The sequence below is a fragment of the Lotus japonicus genome, chromosome 6, assembly GCF_012489685.1.
Source record: "Lotus japonicus ecotype B-129 chromosome 6, LjGifu_v1.2".
Lineage (NCBI taxonomy): Eukaryota > Viridiplantae > Streptophyta > Magnoliopsida > Fabales > Fabaceae > Lotus > Lotus japonicus.
The window spans coordinates 11,589,325-11,609,470 of record NC_080046.1 but is presented as its reverse complement, the minus strand read 5'-3'; the positions used below and the strand labels follow the sequence as shown (position 1 = coordinate 11,609,470).

General features: G+C 39.4%; 1 protein-coding gene across 1 annotated transcript; it reads left to right on the top strand.

Moving 5' to 3' along the window:
• The first annotated feature begins 9,561 nt into the window (after window positions 1-9,561).
• On the top strand, window positions 9,562-11,637 carry LOC130722901 (probable E3 ubiquitin-protein ligase RHC2A). The gene has a single exon (XM_057573785.1). It carries the CDS (start codon window positions 9,852-9,854, stop codon window positions 11,040-11,042), a length of 1,191 nt encoding a protein of 396 aa, XP_057429768.1. The 5' UTR covers window positions 9,562-9,851; the 3' UTR covers window positions 11,043-11,637.
• Window positions 11,638-20,146: the final 8,509 nt, after the last annotated feature.

Genomic DNA, 20,146 nt, shown 5'->3' with positions numbered 1-20,146 from the left:
GTAAAGGGGTTTAGGGTTTCAATCAATTCCCCCTAGTACTATAAAATTGCTTCAATTATGAATGGGATTTAGAGTCTAATAAGCAGTGGAAGATTTACGGTCCAAAATCATCTGATTGATGTCTACCGTGAAAACGAAAGGAGCCCAGTTGTTCGACGAAGCCACCGGAAGCGAAATCATCGAGAAGTGGATTGCATCTCCGTCAATTCGCCGGACTTGGATTTCACCGTCCCAAATCAGAACGCTAACCCTTCTTTGGTACTCATATCTTCGAGGTAATCAGTGTTACTCATCTAAAACTCTGTTTCTGTTCTATCGTGTTTATTTATTAGGTTTCATAGCTTTTTGACATTCATATCTTATTTGCAGTAATCAAGATTCTGGGCTGCAGCTGAACATGAATCTTCCATATTATGGTGATCAACAAGAAGATGACAAGAAAAAAAGGTATGTTTTGAAGTAAAATGAATTACTTTTCACTTAAATCGCTTAAATTGCTCCAGTTGAATTTTCCGTATCTTATTCCCTTGCTTACCATAGTAGTATGACAAATTAAATTTGATATAATGGATTCAAATTAGGAAACCCTTGAATCCCTGCTTAAATTACAGCTGTGAAACCTATTCTGGATAGAGGTTTAATTTTTTTTTTATATTTTACAATGCAGGGAGTGGTTGATGAAGAGAAATTTAATACGATGGAGGCAAACATGGAAGCTATTATGGCTAGTATTGGGTGGTTGACACAGACAATGATAAAGTCCAAATGTGTCCAGATTCTTCCCACAGAAGGAACACAGTTAGATCCATCTTCATCAGTTGAACCAATTCCTGAAGCGATAGAGAAAATCATGCAAAAGTTTGTTGCACCAACGGTTGAACTCCCAACACCTATTGCTGACCTACCAACACCAAATACTGAAATCCAAACTGAAACCGTTGAGATCGCACCAACATCTACAGAAAATCACAGTTCACTTGTTAGGAAGCTTTTCAGCCCACCTGTTACGTCACAGGACACAAATCCAGGAAACCAAATTAGCAATGATGACTTTCAATCCCCCAAAAACCTGAAAATAGTTACCCCTCATTATGTTCCACCGGTAAGTTATGTTTTTTCAAAATTTAAACCCATTAATTGAGAACTTTACTTGTTAAATTGACTGTCATACATGTGTATCTTGTAGTTCCTGAACAAGATATTCAAGAATGAGAACACATTCCAACTATCTTATGCTGAGACGGCTGTGGCATCTTATATCTTTAAGAAGGCCAATAAAGAGGACATGGCTTGGTAAAATGACTAAGTTTTTATTTACGTAGTTAAATTATTTTTTGATACTCAGTAGAAGAGCTAATTTAATATGCATGTTATGTTCATGGCAGGAAAGAGGCCTTGGTGAAGCCTGAAATCCCTTTCTCGGATGGAACCCGTGGTGTGCTGCAGTGCCTGAAACCAAAAGGAGAGTTGGTGACGGATTTGCTTAATTTGCTCGCTTGCTTGTTGACCAAGAAGGAGAGGTCTTTTAATCAAAATCCACCCATATGGTTTTTCCCAACAAATGTTTCGGTAATATCATCTGCTCATTCTTAATGGCAAGTTCTGTTTAATTAAAATGAAATATAAAGTTCACTGAAGTTGTTCTTTTCCACTGTAGCAAGCTATATTGTCATGGACTACAAACCCTACCTCTATGAAGATTTTAATTAAGGAAAATTTCATGGGGAAAGTAGACCTTCTTGAAAAGGTAACTCAATAATTGTGTAACATATTATTTCATTCAAAATGTAGCTTGTTTGAGCTTTATCTACATGGTTGCTTTCTGCCAGATATTTGTTTCTGTTAACGACGGCAAAAGGCACTGGTACCTTATAGTCCTGGACTTTAAGAATGAGCAAGTAGTGTATCTCGACAGCTATCCGGAAGAAGGCAGGATGCTTGCCAGAATTAGGCGTACCAAACTACTGGTATAACCTTATAATGAATTTACTTTTTTTATTACATGATTTGTGTTATTAATTTTGTTACTAACAGAAAACTTGTTGCTCGTAGTGTATTTATTTGGAAGAACTTCTGCAAGACCAGTCATTTTATCTCATCGATGATAGCCCTAAGCCTATTGTGTTTGAATTCAAAATGGTTATCCCAGAAGGGCTTAGGGTTCAAAAGAAAGATTCGTAAGTTACATATAACAATTTAATTCTTTTATATTTTTGAAACCATTTAACTTACTCATTGAAAATTGTTTTCTGTCATGTAGAAACGACTGTGGAGTTTTTGTTGCAACTTGGATGAACCAGATGGGGATAAATGGATACAAGATAGAGGTTGATAACTTCACAAGATTGAAACTTGTTGTGGACCTTGTTCTCCATTCACATAATTTGCTTCAAGGAGTTATGCTATCAAAATCATTGGTGTACTACAACAGGATATCAGAAGCTGGAAACAAGAAGAAAGGGGTGCCAAAAACTTGCTGATTTTGTAATCTTGGTTATTGTTAGACACAATCTATGTTTTTTATTCTGTGCTTTATCTTTGTGTATGCGCAAACGTGGACGCATTGAATCCTTTTTCAGGGCACTTGTAGTTGCCAAATTTTGTTGATCAGGTTAAGGCACTAGTTGCCAAATTTTGCGGGTTAAGGCACTAATTTGCCAAATTTTGTGGGCAAGGTATTGCCTTGTGCTTTTATAAATTTTTATGCGTTGGTTGTCTTATATCATGTTTATTATTTAATTTAGATCATGTTTTCTTCAAATGCAATAATAGTTATAGCTTAAACAAGAACACAAGAGCGCAACTTAGTATTATATTTGGACCATTTTCTATTGAAAATAGAAACATGATTCATAGCAATAGAAAGATCAACCTAACTTAGACAAGAGCAACCTTATTTGGACCCATTTTCACTTAAAAACAGTTGAAAACATGTTTCATAGCGATAGTAACATCTTTTGTCATAGTAAATCATAGTCAAGTTTGACAAGAGCACTACTTACTCACTATTTTATTTGGACCATTTTTCACTTAATATAGCAAATGTTCTTGGTTCTTTTGTATGCTCTTTTGTCATAGTTTTATCATAGTCATTTTTGGAGTTCACTTTTAGGTTTCTCATCATCTACTTACACAGTTTCATTAAATTACTATGTAGACTAAAAATGTAAATTTAGATAAGTTAATATTTTAAAAAGAGTACTCATGTGAGCACTTCTCATAAAAGAGTTAATAATTCAAAAAGAGTACACACACATGTGACCACTTCTCATAAAAGGTTTTACATATCCAAGCTTGTGTAAATCACTTAAACAAAATAAGTAGCACAGCAACTACCAAAGAGGCAACAACAACGATGAAATACATTTGTTCCCTTCTCTTGTAGTCAGAGATCAAAGCTTCTGCCCTCTTTAATCCTTCAAAGCAATCATCAACTTGACCAGGAGTCACAACAGCAGTCATGGGGGCTTCAACAACTTGCCCATGCCCAGGGGGATAAAGCCAATCATAATAGCCACAAGCCTGCGTATATTTAAGTTCATAAGTTATAAATTCCTTGTTGTCAATTGAATACATAACAAAAACTCAATATTTACCTTCAAAGGACATTGAAAATATCTTCGTCCATAATTACTATTAGATCATGAAGTCCTTAGGGCTGGGGTAAGGCCACAAGTACAGAGCCTTCCATCAGCAATCCCATTTCTTCTTTGTGTTGAAGAGAATGATTGAGATGCCATATTGAAGGTATGAAAAACGGTAGAAAGGGGGGGGTTTGAATAACGTTTTCAGTACAAAACTTCCACCTTAAGGACTTTAACAAATCTTTCAAGAACTTAAGTGCTAAAGATAAGAGATAGAGAAGCACACAAGGATTTTATCCTGGTTCACTTGATAAATCACTCAAGCTACTCCAGTCCACCCGTTAAGGTGATTTCTTCCTTCTTAGAATGAAGGCAATCCACTAATCAGGTAAGAGTTACAACTGCACTTGAAACCTACAAGTGACTAACAATTACACTGACTTAGCTCACACTAAGATTCACTCTCTTAGTCTTCTCTAGGATCCGATCAACCTTGATCTCCTAAAGGAACTAAACAAACTGTTTATCAAAGAAATGTTTACAAGAGATTTGCTTCTAAAAAGCTAATAGTAAACTCAATGAATTTCAGATGAAAGAAAGCTTAGAATATTTTTAATATGTCTTGCGTATGTGAATGCTTCTTCTTGCCGCTTCTTTCAATCTTCAGCCTCTATATATACTCCAAGGATTAGGGTTGAGCGTTGCATGGGAAATGCTACCATTGGAGGGCAGTTCTGGAAAATCCAGCTTCTGCTGTGGCTGAGAACGTTAGGTAGGTCGTCAGGAAGGTACACTTGCTTTTGTACTTGGATAGCGACTTGACCTTTTAACCTAGGAGACTTCTGATCAGAGGAATGCTTCGTATTGGAACTTGTGAAGCCGGTTGATCAGAGTCAGAGGGAAAGCACAGATTCTCTGACCATTGTATCTTCTGATTCTGAACTCAGAGGGAAGAACATGGCCTTCAGAGTTTCTTGCTTCTGGACTTCAGAGTTTCCACTATTCAGCTTCTGGATCTTCAGAGTCTTCTACACCATCAGAACATCTGAACCTTCAGTGTTTCTTGGTTATCAGAACTTCTGGATCTTCAGAGCTTCTAGCGACTGAGTCCACATCAGAGTTTGTATAGCTTCAGAACTTCTGAAGCTTTTCCACTGTTCATACTGAACATGGTGAATGCGAAGGCGTTGCTTGGGTTACCCTTTATACACAGTGCTTCTGATTTGTGTGAGATTGAGTTGAGGTCAGAGCCTGTAAATAGCACACTCAGAAAAACACGTTAGAGTACCACAATTGTTCATATCAAAAGATTAACTTGTAATCATCAAAACATAGAGTTGTACTACTCGATCAAAACTTGATCTTACACATATATTATACACTACAGAAATATACTAATAAGTCAATAATTGAAACCTTAATAACATATAAAGACATTGATTAACTAAGATCCATAAAAGACCAAGTTGCACAAAACATATCCAAAAAGGTCTAACAAGCCAGGGGCATCAAGCCAGTCCAAAAGTTGCACAAAACAAAGGCAAAACATACAAGGTCCAAACTGAAAACATTAATAGGAAATCAACAAAACATGAAACTCACTACGGCTGCCCAAGGGTAATGCTAACATTAACCAAATTGTTGTGAGTGCTAACTGGCCTAAAGTGCACAACATCCCTATACTTCAACTCATGATCCTTCACATATTGATACCAATCCTTTGCAATGTGGATTGGAGTATCAATCTTCCTTGGATTCCTTCTTTTCAGCAGACAACTATAAGTTCTACCCCTAGGGGTTTGTAGAACGATATTCTCCCAGTTTGCCCTAATATGATTCTCCACATACAACTTAGGCAATGCCTGAAAATAAAAAAATAAACATTGTATTAGATTGTAAGATATCACATACAACAAATGAAATTTTAAAAACAAGTAGCACTACAATTTAAAAACAAGTACTTACCATTGTCTGGCCTCCACCAGAATCAGAGCTGCTAATGACCTTATCAAAATTATGAATAACCCTTTCCACACCATCATCCTCCTCACCATCACTCAATTGCATAATTCCATCATCCTCCTCCTCATCACTTAATTGCACAATTCCATCATCCTCCTCATCATCACTTGATATCACAATTACATCATTCTCTTCAATGTTATCCACATCCATAAACTGCCCACCAACATCAGCTACTGGAATCTCCCCACCAACATCAGCCACTGGAACTGGAACTTCCACACCATCTTCATCCTTATCACCAACATCAGCCACTGGAACTGCAACTTCCCCACCAACTTCAACCTTACCACCGACATCAGCCACTGGAACTTCCCCACCAACTTCATCCATATCACCAACATCAGACACAACCACCTCTTCACCATTCTTACCTGAACTCCCAACATCAGGTTGCCTTACAGAAGGGCCAGCACCATAGCTTATTTGATTCATCATTCTATCAAATATCCTGATAGAAAACTTGTTCTTCCCACAATAGGAGAAATCTACCCAATGATTTCGTTTCAAATCATACCTTTTTACAAACTTGTCCACAGCATCAATGAGCAAACCTCCATTATTACCCACAACCAACTGAAATGTGAACTCCCCCCCTACAAGATCCCTAACCACAACATGATATCCCAGCATAGATTTGTATTGTGCAATAAACTCTAATGGAACTTCCACGTCATCCTAATGTTTTTTCAATAAAACTTATTAAAATTGATGTTTAAACCATATAACTATACCAACATAAATGGAAGGAGCTAAAAATTACAAGGTTTAACTTTATCACAGTATTGAAACCAGGTGTGTAAGGGCCATAAGCACTTGTTTGACTCATCTCTTCAAAAACACAAATAATCAGTTCAAAGCACAGATTAAGAATGTGAACACAGACGTTTAAAATTCTATATCAACATAAAAATATGGTTCAATCCCACCAAAAAGGACACTCATGTGATAAACAAGGTTCCATAACAAATCTACAGACCATAAATAACATAAAAATCAAACCTTTAATGCAGACAAAGAAAGGGGAACGACATGCATGTGATATACAAGGTTGATTTTCAAATCTACAGCCTATTCGGAATCATTGTGATTACAAGTTATGAAAAATAACCGTAAACATCAAAACTTTAACTCAGACAAAGATATGAGAACGATATCAAAACACAAACCCTGAGAAAAAAAAACCATTCTTTCATTAAGATCCAAACCCCATAAGAGAATACTCGAAGATTAAAACTACGAAAAGAAAAGATGAAGAACATACCGTGATGTTGAAATCGCGAAGATCGCCGGCGCCTTCTTCTCTCACGTCGTCGCGTTCCACCGCCGGTCACCGTCAATCACTCTCGTAGTCTCCGCCACTCAGCCTCTCGCACTTCTCTTTCTCTGGTATGTTATGCTTTGGGAAGGATGAAGATGGTGTTGAGAAATGATGAAAATAATGAAGTGTATCAGTTATCAAAGCAGAGGGAACATCAATAGTCACATCAATTCAAATGAGGGAATTACTTTTACTGTGGTAAATAATTAACTGAGGGACCTGTTAGCAAATTAATAAATATTTTATTCTTATAAAACCATATTTTCTGAAAATCATTTCCTATTATTTTAATTCATTTCAGAAAAGAAAAGAAAAGTCAACTCATTTAATACATATCACATTCTTACTGGTCCAACTATGCGGAGGTACCACACCTGCAACTGGGAGGAGGCACCACAGAAGAGACCTATTTAAATTACAAAAAAAATAAGAAAATATAAACATGACATCATCTACCTACTAATTATAGTATGAGAGATAAAGCTTATGAAGAAAGACATAAAATAAGGGGGTGACACTTGTCGGAGTTGCCACTTTTGAGTTTCGAAAATAGTATAATATAGGATAAGATAGAATAGGATTAAATGAATGGTTCAGTTACATCAAATTAAATTTTTCTAATTAGTCTAAAAAATTAAACTTGTATTTAACTAAATTTAAAAATAAAAAAAACTATTCTAATTTTCTAATTTTTAAAAACTATTGCAATGGATCATTGGAGTTGGATGGGGTCTACTGATGGTCTCTACTCGGTCCATGAAGGGTATCGTTGGTTGCGGGAGAGAGAAAACTTGGAGGAGGATCACAGTGACTCGTGGGTTTGGGTTTGGAAATTGGTTGTCCTGGAGAAGCTTCGGTTCTTCATTTGGTCGGTGCTCCACGACGTGCGAATTGTTAATACTTGGGTTCGTTTTTAAATTCAGGGTTCTAATGCTATTCGATTCCTTGTTGGCATCTGGGGTTATGGAAGTGGCAGAATAATTCAGTTTTGGACCCCTTCCCTTGGACGTTAGAAGGCGCTTGGCGCAAGCTCCGGCATGATCACGATGAACTCATGCAGTTTGCTGATACAAATATGGCAAATGATTGAGGGTTTTTTATCAATCTTTGGAAGCCTCCGCCACACGATTTCATTAAATTAAACACCGATGGTAGCTTCTGCGACGTGGCCAGTTGTATGGGCGAAGGTGGTCTGTTGCGTGATAGCGATGACAGTTTGATTCTTGGTTTCAGGAGTCATAATAGTGATGGTAATTTGTTCCTTGCCGAAGCGCTAGCATTACGAGATGGGTTGCAAATTGCTTGAAAGAGTGGTCACCAGTGTATTCTTTGTGAAGTGGATTGTGTGGGGTTTATAGAGGTCTTGATAGATAAAGCTCGGTGGCAGTTTCATGAACATGCAGGGGTCTTGATGGAAATTCATGAGCTTCTGAACAGATCCTGGAGGTGCAGCCTGAATTGGATTAGTAGAGATGTAAACGGTCCAACAGATTGGCTCGCGCGTCATGGAGCGTTATCATCCTTGTCGGGAGTTAGAGAGCTGACTACTTCTCCTCCAGAGTTAGAGTATCTCCTCTTGAAAGATAGGCTGGCTTTGCACTAGTCTTCCTGTTTTTGCTTTTGTTTTCTGTTTATCTTTCAGTGTACCAAAAAAAATAGATATAATAAAAAATGTCGAATACATTTGATGGTAGAAAAGTCACAATTGACTTTTATTAATTATTTTAATATCATTAATAACTATTAAATGTTATATTGATTCCATAGTTATTTTTCAAATATGGAATTGTTGAATATTGAATTTACTGAAAAATCAATAAAATACAAATATGACATCATTTGCCTACTAATAATAGTATGAGAGGGAAAGTTACTTCAGAAATGCAAAGCATGAGGGGGTGACACTTGTCGGAGTGGCCACTTTTTTATTTTGAAAATAATATATAGTATAGGATAGTAAGATTAGTTAAGTAACCATTTTTTCTTAGCCATTTGATATAAAAATGGATGACTTATCTTCTTGCAGGATAGTCTATTGCTGTGGTTAAGTCGTCGGTGCTGTTGGTCAATCCGTATTTGGAGACAGTGGAAACTCTTCGTCATGTTGTTCCGCCTCAAGTAGAGGTTCAGTTCCATTATGTTCTTCAGGAAGTCAACTTTGTGAACGGATAATTTATCAAATACTGCTCATGTTTTTGGTTTTGCGACTCAAATTTTGATGTTTCCACTAACGAAATGCCACCATCTTTTGTGTAGGACGTCGATGAGGCATTAGCCTCTCTTTACGTTCATGTTGCTTAGCGTTGTTTCGCTCTCAAGGCCATGCCCCCTCCATGTTAAAAAAACGGAAAAATAAATTATTAAATTAAAAAGATTTTGAAATGTTCAATAAATGATTAGAATCTGGCCACGTCTCAGTGCAGACCGCAATGAAAGTATGAAACCATAACAAAGCTGAGTCCCCACGGCTGGCTCCACTCACGAAACGGCTCATTCACCCGGCTCACAAAACGACGTTTTCATCACCAACCAAAGTGTCGTTTCACTCCTAACCAACCGCACAACGCCACGTGTCTCACAATAAAAAAGCGTTGGCGTCACGCTAAGCAAAATGACCAACGCGGTTTCGCTGTTATCTTCGTTCCACGCGACACATGTTTCTGCCGTCGCCCTCGTTTTCTCTGTCCCCCTCTCTCTCTCTGGAAAATCTCAAACCCTCTCTAACATTATTCGATTTTTGAATTTCTCTTACCCGATTCACTCGCTGCTACAACAACACCATCAACAAGAAGAAGAAAAAAAAGTAACAGCAGAATCAACAACACACCTTGATCTATTGATCTCATTCATTTCAGAATTTTTTATTTGAAGAAAAAAGTGATTGTCTCGATTTTCGAGATTTTGATCATTCGGGATCTAGATAGATGATGTCTTCTGGGACATCTTCATATTGGTGCTACAGGTGCAGTCGCTTTGTGAGGGTGTTTAGACAGGACACGGTGGCATGCCCTGATTGCGAGAGTGGATTTATTGAAGAGGTTGACCATCCAGCGGCGCGTTCTGTCCACGCGGATTCCCGCCGCCGGAGGTTTCCTGCTGCGGCGATGTACATGATCGGCCAACGTCCCGGTTCTGATCAGACTTCGCGTCCCTCTGGTTTGCGCCGAACGCGCCGTAACGGTGGTGAACGGTCGCCGTTTAATCCGGTGATTGTCCTCCGCGGCGCCGCCGCCGCCGCGGAGGAAGGGGAGAGTCGAGGGTTTGAGCTGTTTTATGATGATGGGTCTGGTTCTGGTCTTAGGCCTCTGCCGCCGAGCATGTCTGAGTTTCTTCTGGGATCTGGGTTTGATAGGCTTCTGGAGCAGCTTTCTCAGATTGAGATTAATGGTATTGGGAGGTATGAGCATCCTCCGGCGTCGAAAGCGGCTATCGATTCGCTACCGACGATTGAGATTGATTCGGGTCATTTGGCTATGGAATCTCATTGTGCTGTTTGCAAGGAGGCTTTTGAGATGGGAGCTTCGGTGAGGGAAATGCCTTGTAAGCATATATATCATCCTGAATGTATTTTGCCGTGGCTCGCGCTTCATAATTCTTGCCCTGTTTGTCGCCATGAGTTGCCTGTTGATGCTGCTCCGAGTCCACAACCGGCACCGGTAACAGGGCAATCTGTTCCTGTGAGTGAGGAGGAGAATGTGGGGTTGACGATTTGGAGGTTGCCTGGTGGTGGTTTTGCTGTGGGGAGATTTTCTGGTGGGAGGAGAGGGGCTGAGAGGGAGCTTCCTGTTGTATACACTGAAATGGATGGTGGGTTTAACAATGGGGGTGGTGAGCCGAGGAGGATTTCTTGGTCTTCTAGAGGGAGTAGAGGGAGGGAGAGTGGAGGGTTTGGGTTTGGTTTGGGGAGGATGTTTCGAAATTTGTTTGGTTGCTTCAGAGGTGGTAGTGGTGGTGGTGGTGATGGAGGAGTTGGAACAGCAACGCAGCGCTCTACTTCTACTAGAGAGTCTCGGTCATTGAGGGCGAGTTCATCTCGTTCTAGTACTAGGGATCCTTCACCGCGATCACGCAGGACTTGGTCTATGGATGTCAATAGTGGAATGAGAGCATGGTAATTTGGGGGAGAGGCTAAAAATCTAAACTTTGTTTTTGGGATTCCTCATCTGAGGCGAGGGAAGTTCTGTTTAAGGGTCATATATGTTGATGAATGAATGTACATAATGGGATTGAGGCCAGGATGCTATGCAATTGTAATGTTTTCTGCTGGACATGTCTGTGGTAGATCGAAGATCGATACAATGTTGTCATGTTGGATGAGGAATTGTCTCCGTAGAACTCATCATTCATTCTCTATTAGCAATAACCAATTGAGACTAAGAAGAAGCAAGCAGAAGCAAAGGCAGAAACCAATAGAGGGGAAACCAAACATACTGATATCCTGTAATTTGTGGGGGAGGGGGGAACATGGCGACCGGTAGTACCTTCATTTTACTTTGATAATGAACTGAAGCAACTTCATATTGTTTTCTGTTTTTGGGTTTCCTCTTTCTAGTCATTGAACAGACTTCATTTAGCTTCAGTTTATATGTTCATTCAAATTCAGGTCATTTTCTTTCTTTCCCTTTGAAAGAAAACACAAGTTCAATTTTCGAATGCATGCTATGCATAAACCCTTGAATTAAATTGATTGTTGCTGATGACTTATTTCAATTGATGCTGAGCTACCTCGCTTTACCACACCACATTTGTGTTATTTTCCTATTTGCGCAAACCAACCGATTCTTCTCAGATCATTTTTGTGGGTTCAGTTGTGTTTTATTTATTTTTGTGGCTTCAATTTTCAACTTTTTCATGATCTAATATCTTAAGAACATTGAGTGGCTGAGTCTACACAATTTGAGCACACGAGTACTAGGAGGGTAGAATGGCAACTGAGCAAGTTTCTATTCACTTTAGACCCTGATCTCCTTTACCCTTGTTATAAAAATTAGGCTTAATTCCACTTTGAGCCCCTGATGTTTCATAAATGTGCGATCTGCACCCCCCGTGTATAAAACGTGCGGTCAAGGTCCCTAACGTTTCTAAAACGTGCGATTAACGCCCTTCCGTCCAAATCCGTTTGGTTCCTCAGTTGACCAAACGGAAAATGCTGACGTGGCATTATTTAATTAATTAAAAATTTATTTTTCAAATAAAATTATTTCAACATTATTTCAAAACATAAAAATAAAAATTATTTCAAAGCAAAAATTTATCCAGAAGCTTCTCTTCATCTTCAACATCTAACTCATTTTCTTCAACTTCTCTAATCAAAACAAAAAACTCAAACCCAGATTTGTTAATGCATTGAAAAGAAGTACTACTTCAAGCCCAAGTACAAGAAACAAAAAGACACCAAATAGATCAAGCAGCTAATACATATCAAAGAATCAAAAAGCCTAGAAAGACTGCATCCACAGCAAGAAAAACACGCACCACCAGCTAAGAGAATAGACAACAATAAGGATCAGCAATAGCAAATAAGGGTGGGAATATCCCTGTGCAAATATTGCAGCAACGAGCACCATCTGAGAAGGATATGAGCAGCGAATAAACACCCTTAATCTCCAAGGCTATAGTGATCCCAAACAGTGCAGAGGATTGGACATCCACTCATATTGAGAAAAATGGAAATCTTTTACTTTCCCCCTTAGCCATAGCCAAGATCTATATTGGATTGAATCAAGAGATCCCGACCAGTTTAGCACCTTTTCTTCAAAAATCACACTATTTCTAGTGTGCCAAATTAGCCAAATAGTGGAAAGCCAAATTATGCCCAGACCGTACCTTCTGTCCCTCCCAGAAGATAAAATCCCCAATCAACACCCAACCAACCTGCAACCTCCTCCCTCTCCCACCCACCTACAACCGCCACCCTTAACCCATACCTCACCCCAATCAACACCCAACCAACATGCAACCTCAACAAACCCGCCCCCACCCACCTACAACCGCCACCCAACCAACCAGAGGAGAGAGCGAGATCGAGAGAGAGAGAGAGAGGGCGAGATCCAGAGGAGAGAGCGAGATCCAGAGCGAGATTGAGAGAGAGAACGAGTCTGAGAGATTTGGGGTTGTGGGGTGAGGTCAGGTTGAGGAAGCCATGGAAGCCATGGAAGGAGGAAGGAGAAAGATGAAAAAAGAAGAAAGAAGAAGAAGCATGAATGAGGGAGAGAGAGGGTCGAGTGATGACAGATTTTTCATTTTTATTATTATTAAGTTTTAATATTTTATTTTTTTTGTTAGAAATTAAATAAATGCCACGTCAGCATTCCGTTTGGTCAACAGACGGAACCTAACGGAAGGACGTTAATCGCACATTTTAGAAACGTTAGGGACCTTGACCGCACGTTTTATACACGAGGGGTGCAGATCGCACATTTATGAAACATCAGGGGCCCAAAGTGGAATTAAGCCTAAAAATTAAGTTTTGTTTGAAATTGCAATTTTAGAACTCATGGAAAGGTTTCAATAGCAATTGTGTTGATGGTAGTTTATCTTTTCTTTCTTTAGGAGTACCTAGAAGTCATTGCAACGTGCACAACTGTTATATATGATTGTAACCAGCTGAAAATAAACATATGGACCATCGATGTGCATGGATTTGAATGCCATTGTTGCTATTTGTTATGGACATACATGGTACTTGGTTTTGCAAAATAAAGGAGCCTATATGGGTGCCTGAGTTGTACACGTTCTGATAGCACTATTATTGGCGAGTATGGTTGAGTTCTTGTGGGGGCTATCTTCCAAACAATTGGCTACTTGGCGTGTAACTAGGGACCAGAAAAAGTGTACAGAGCTAGAAAGATATTTTGAGGGTAATGAAGAAGAAGAAAATAATTGCACGTGCTGTGCTGGGTGGATAATTCTGCCCCCGCACGCCATTCAAGTGTCAATTATTTCAGCACATGTATTTTTCAGGCAGATCTAACGTCATTTGACGGGAATTTGAATCTTTACATGACATTATCAAATTTTACATCTCTCTTATTCGGATGATAGGACTTAGCACTCTCTCGTGTCAAATTTCTCTTATGTTTTTTTCATTAGGATTCTTTCATCTTACGTGAAATATGGTGTCTATATCAAAAGGGAATAGGCTTCCAAATATTTGCATATATATATATATAGGGGATGTATCTTATGAGAAAGATGATCTTATGTAAGAAAATGAGAATAAATCACGACCGTTAGATTTAATCATGAATGATATAAATTAAAACATTAAGTCATGTGACGTTTTTAAAAAGTCACATGACTTTTTTAAATGATCACATTGCCATTAATTTGATTTAATATGAACCATTCATGATTAGATCTAACGGTCGTGATTTATTCTCATTTTCTTACATAAGATCATCTTTCTCATAAGATACATCCTCTATATATATATATATATATATATATATATATATATATATATATCTATATCTCAATATCGGGGATCCAAATCGATATTGAGAGATATTGACATAAAATATCAACATGAGAGAACATAAGAATGTGGTCCGGTTTATTTATTTTGTAATTTTGTGTCTCTTTCTCTTTATAAAGTAAGAGATAAACATAAAATTTTAACATGAGAAAGTATAATATGAATTCCCCGCAACTATTTTCTCTTTGCATCAATAGCAAAAGATCCAAATTTACATGATGGATTATGGTCCCTTTTTTTCATACCAATCTATATGGAAGTATAAACTAATTTGTTCAAAAGCAAGATGAAGAGCAACAACATCCTCAAGACCAAGAAATGAGAGTGGGAAATGACATCCACATTAACAATATTGGAGAAGACCACAGGCTTCCCATGGAGTAGTTACTTTTTGATGATGAAACTAGGGCTATGTCACAACGTCAGTAATTCTAATGAACCCCCACATCAGACTATGCCCACTGAGTCCCAAACTTAGGAGCTCTTCATCATATAGTCCCTCGTCTGATGCACTGCCTCCAATGAGCACGACTCAAGGCCAAATCAAAACGCTTAGTATCTTCAACAAGACCCACACTACTGTATGCGCAATGAGCCTCGGATGTAGGAGCCCATCATCTCAAAGTACCCCATTCGAGGCACCGCATGCCTCTGATGAGCGCAACACCATGGCTAAGTGACAATACTTAGTACCTTCAAAGAGACCCACGCCGAAATACGCTCACCGTGCCTCGGACGTAGAGGCACCTCATCCTCAAATGTTCGATGCAGTACTTCCAATGAGCGTGGTATCCATACTAGCTAGGACACTGCGTTTAATACATCTTAGCAACATTCACAAGGACTAACTTGTCCCTTGAACAAAAGCTACATCCGAAGTTCAGCATCGGACGTGCATGATCCTTCGGTTGTTTCAATTTCTATTTCGCTATATATCTTTTCACGGAGAGCAGGGGCGGACCCACGTGTAGGCTGGGTGTGGTTATAGCCACACCGGATTTTTTGAGTTTTTTTTAATATCGTATATAGCGGCGGTTCTGGATCCGCCGCTAAGAGTTTTATGTTAATGTATGGCGACGGCCGAAAGCGCCGCCATATCTTAATAAGTAAAAAATCAAAATTCACGCTTAACATCAAATTAGAACACGGTTTTTCTTTCTTTCTTTCTTTCTTCCTTTGCTGCTTTTCGACATTCATCAACTTAAAACCCTTTTCCCCAAAATTTTAAACCCCACCAATCTTCACCTTCCTAAATTTCTCATTGCATTGAGAACCCTGATTACTGCATCAATCAACCACAATTCAAGAGTGTAACACCCCGATTTCGGTGGCGTCACTTTAGTAACCAAAGAAATAACTTAAGCGGAAAAACGTGAATTATTTTTTTTTTTTGATAATGTAAGTAAAGACAGAAAGAGATGAAACTCTGAAACGAAGATAACAGAACTAATATACAATATGATTACAGCCCCCACTGTAAGTTGTAAACCACGTCACGAGTAAACCTCCAGTGACGGAAAGTAAAAGAGAGTAACGCCCGTAGGCAAAAGTACAAACCAAGGTAAAAATACTGTGTCCGCAACACTAAACCTCAAAATCTGAGAACAAGTTGGCCCAGCGGCCTAAGAAAAGACCCCCTAAATCCAACCAGCTCTCTGTGATCTCCATAGGAAACCACACAAAAACTACCGGTAGGAAACTACCCTGTCCCCAAAACTGAAGCATGACGGTCAGAGCATCGACACTACTCCTACACTAATCCCATCTCGAGTAAGTTGCTCGGTGGCCAGCGGGGTCGACCACCCCTGAACCGTAGTCCTCCTGATCAAGCTTCTTCAACCTAGTTTCCCCTGAAGGGTGAACCATCGTGAACCGGTCCGCCATGGACATCTGACAAAGGCGTAGTCCGCCCAAACACACACAGAAGACGCGAGGGTCAACTCCAAAGAATTATATAAATATTAAAGCCAGATATATATATATGGGATAATAATTATTAGCCTCTCAGGCTTAGAGTTTAGGGATAACATCCTAGGGTTGCATATATCACAATGAATATAAAGATAATAATAACAATTAGCATGTCTCAAGTAGGATAAACAGGTACCAATCACACTCAGCAACTAAGTCAGCATGTATGTTGCATGAAATGCAATGCTGGGTAACAAAATGCATTCCGGAAGAAGGATGGACACCATCGAGTCAGCCCTAACACCGGCCAAAGTGGGACCATTCCGCTCGGGCGTCTCTTACACCACACAAAAGTAGTCAGATCAGCAGTGAACCCGTAGGTCTGCCATTCCGTCTGCTACTGAGGACCATCGTAGTGTCCTAAATATGGAAATCCGGGTCTTATGACCATTTTGGAATCCACCGAGGTCCGGTAATCCGCCGTGTATTAACCTCAAAATGAGTGCATGAATGCAAGTGATTAGCCAAACAACGTCTCCGACCTCACTCGACACGTCGTCACGTGTTCTAGCTAACTTATTGTCTCTAAAAAGCCTACCCTAAGGCAAACGTCGATTCTGCGACAAAATGAATTAATCAAAAGAAGAAGAATGTACTTTGGAACTCATGGTTCCCGGCTAAACTTTAGATAGCCAATCAATAAACTGCTCATCGAGCGAAAAGGTACCGAAGTACTTGGAAACTTATAGTCTCCGGCTAAACTTTAGATAGCCAAACAATAAACTGCTCATCGAGCGAAAAGAGTATCAACATACTCGAAAACTTGTAAGTTCCTCAAAACTTGGACTCGACGACACTTATCATATCTTCAAGACTAATATTCAGGCTCTAAGCTCTTATCTAAAGTTGTTATCATTGTTCAAGGGGTTTAGAGATTGATTAATGTCTTATGAATTTTCTTTGAGAAAATAGATTTCGTTTAGTCTTATGATACTTCCTATGAGTTTCAGGGATCCCATAATCCCAATTAATTTCTGAGAAGGTCTCGATCCATTAAAATATAACAAGGTCCGAACTTCGTTCGTCCTTTCAAACTCTCTCAAAATCTCATACAAATTCGGCATGACTTGCCCGTAATCCTCACTTTCCAGAAACATAGGCACGAGTGGAATAACATCAATGAAACAGCTCAACCAATAGGCATAAACAGCATATTCCAACACATCCTAAGTTAACCATTTAGCACATAACATGTGAATCATTTAGCACACAATATCATGGCATCAAGTACTCAACAAGTTCGGCCGAAGCCTCAGAAAACAATTCAGACATTTAGCAATTAAGTGCATAACACATAAATCAAGTCGAACTTGTCGACACCTAAAGCATTATCTAGTAATTCAGAGAGTAGCCCTCACCGGTGGGTCTTCCAGCTTCCTCCTCAAAATGTTCTTCAAGCTCTTCTCCTTGATTTCTGGGAATCTCCTCAAACGAACCTTAAGCAAAAATCACAGAAATCAACACCAAGAGTCAGAAACTCAGCAATCAAAGAGTCCTAGGGTTACACAGTACACTACTACCTCCGTGGTACGACAATCTAACGCGTTAAGACAAGTTTTCGAAAAATCGGATTCTCCTCCCCCTTGATATAGCTCTCGGCCACTTCCTTTAATTGGGAGGGTCGATTTTTCTTCGATCAAACTTGGTTCCTAGGTTAACATAAGCCGTAACTAAGACGGTTCTAGGCTCGGAAAAATTTTCGGATCGAAAACTGATATAGGGGTAGTTTGGTCATTATTTTTAGCTCAAAATTTCAAAATTGGATTTTTGAAAAACAAATTGGATGGGGACGTCCACAACAACGTTTATGACGACAAATCCTACTAGCACTAAGCCAAGTCGATAGATTAGAGCGTAAAGGTTGCGACTTTGCCGAAAAATGGGTATTTAGGGTAGAAATTGATCCCGGCGGCATTTCGTCGACATTTGACAAAATCTAATCCGCAGAACACGCTCAGGAGCATGCAGGGAAGAAGTTTAGACGCTGAAATCAGCTGATTTGAACAGTTTTTCAAAAACCTCAAAATTTTGAACTCAGAAAGTCGCAGGAGAAGTGGACAGAAACGACGATTCGAAGGAGAGTATAGTTTACCTACCTCGAGGTCTTCGATTGGTGACGATCGGTGAAGCAAACGGGAAAGAAACGACGAAGATCCGGATCTCTCTCTCTCTCTAGGAGCTCGCTGTTTTGGGGAGGGGAAATGGGTATTTTTTTGCAAAAAATCTAATTTTCAAGCTATTTATAGGTTTTGGAAAAAGCGGAAAAAAGATTTTTTTGCAATTCCGATTTTTCCTGCGCGTTCCTCTGCGCATTCTAAGATAGGTTCTGGCGACAAAATTCCAGAACTCAAAACAGGATTCTTGGAATTAAACCAAAAGATCCAAAATCGGCATAAGTCGGTGTAAGTCGGATTATCCCGAAAAACTACTTTTTGCAGTGATCGTCGGATGAGAAAACTTCCTTCTGAAGAAAGATTAGGAATGACGAGAGAAATAGGAGAACGCGGGTGGAATCTTCTTTTGCAGCTCCAAATAGAAAAAGTCTTCATCGTCTGTCGATCTTAGGTTTTCCCGAACTATCAGGGATTCCGTTTCGGCAAACTTCCGAGAATTGGAATTTGACGTTCGTACTTTCCAGGATTTCGCATCGAAATAATTGTTTAAGGACGGAAAAGAGAAGTTCTAACATTTCTCTGAGGATTTTTGGAATTAGTTTCCATCGTGTCCTAAAGCGTAAATTAACTATTCGCTAATACCTTTGACCTAGGATTAAGCGTATGTTAGTCGTGCTATAACTCTTATCGGTTTTTCGATAAATTCTTGGACTTTTCCTGAACCTTTTTCTTTCCCAAATTTATCTTAATCAAATAACTCTTTTATTTTATCCACTTATCCAAAACGTTAAAACTTGGGCCTTACATTACTACCCTCCAAAAAGAAAGTTTCGTCCTCGAAACTTATGGGTCAGTAAAAAGTTCTGGATACTGTTCCTTGATCTTTTCCTTCAGCTCCCACGTCGCATCGCCGGTGTCCTTGTTCCAAATAACCTTCACTAACTCGATCTCTTTTCCCCTCAACTGCTTTATCCTTGTGTCACCAATGCTGATTGGCGGTGTCTCGAAAGACAAGTTATCCTTCAACTCAATGTCATCCAGCTCGATAACATGTGTCGGATCAGCAATATACTTCCTCAGTTGTGACACATGGAATACATCGTGAATGTTTGATAGAAAAGGCGGTAGTGCGATCTGATAAGCTACCGGTCCTACACGACGAGTAATCTGATAAGGTCCAATGAACTTTGGCGTCAGCTTTCTTGACTTGATTGCTCGACCAACTCCTGTAGTCTGGTTAACTCGCAGAAACACATGATCTCCTTCTTCGAATTCCAGGGTTCTGCGCCTTTGATCTGCATAGCTCTTCTGTCTACTCTGAGAAGTCTTCATCTTCTCTCTGATCTGTTTAATCTTCTCAGTTGTCTGTTGCAGAAGTTCTGGTCCTACTAACAAATTCTCTCCATCTTGATACCAACATAAAGGTGTTCTACACTTGCGGCCATACAATGCCTCATACGGTGCCATACCTATGGTCGTATGAAAACTGTTGTTATATGTGAATTCAATCAGTGGCAATAGGGTATCCCAACTGCCCTTGTTGTCTAACACGCAAGCTCGTAGCAAATCCTCCAATGATTGGATAGTTCTCTCAGTTTGCCCATCAGTCTGTGGATGGTAAGCAGAACTTAATCTCAGCATTGTTCCCAAAGCCTCA

Excerpts from the sequence above, each read along its gene's own strand:
- LOC130722901 (XM_057573785.1), top strand. The coding sequence starts at position 9,852 with ATGATGTCTTCTGGGACATCTTCATATTGGTGCTACAGGTGCAGTCGC.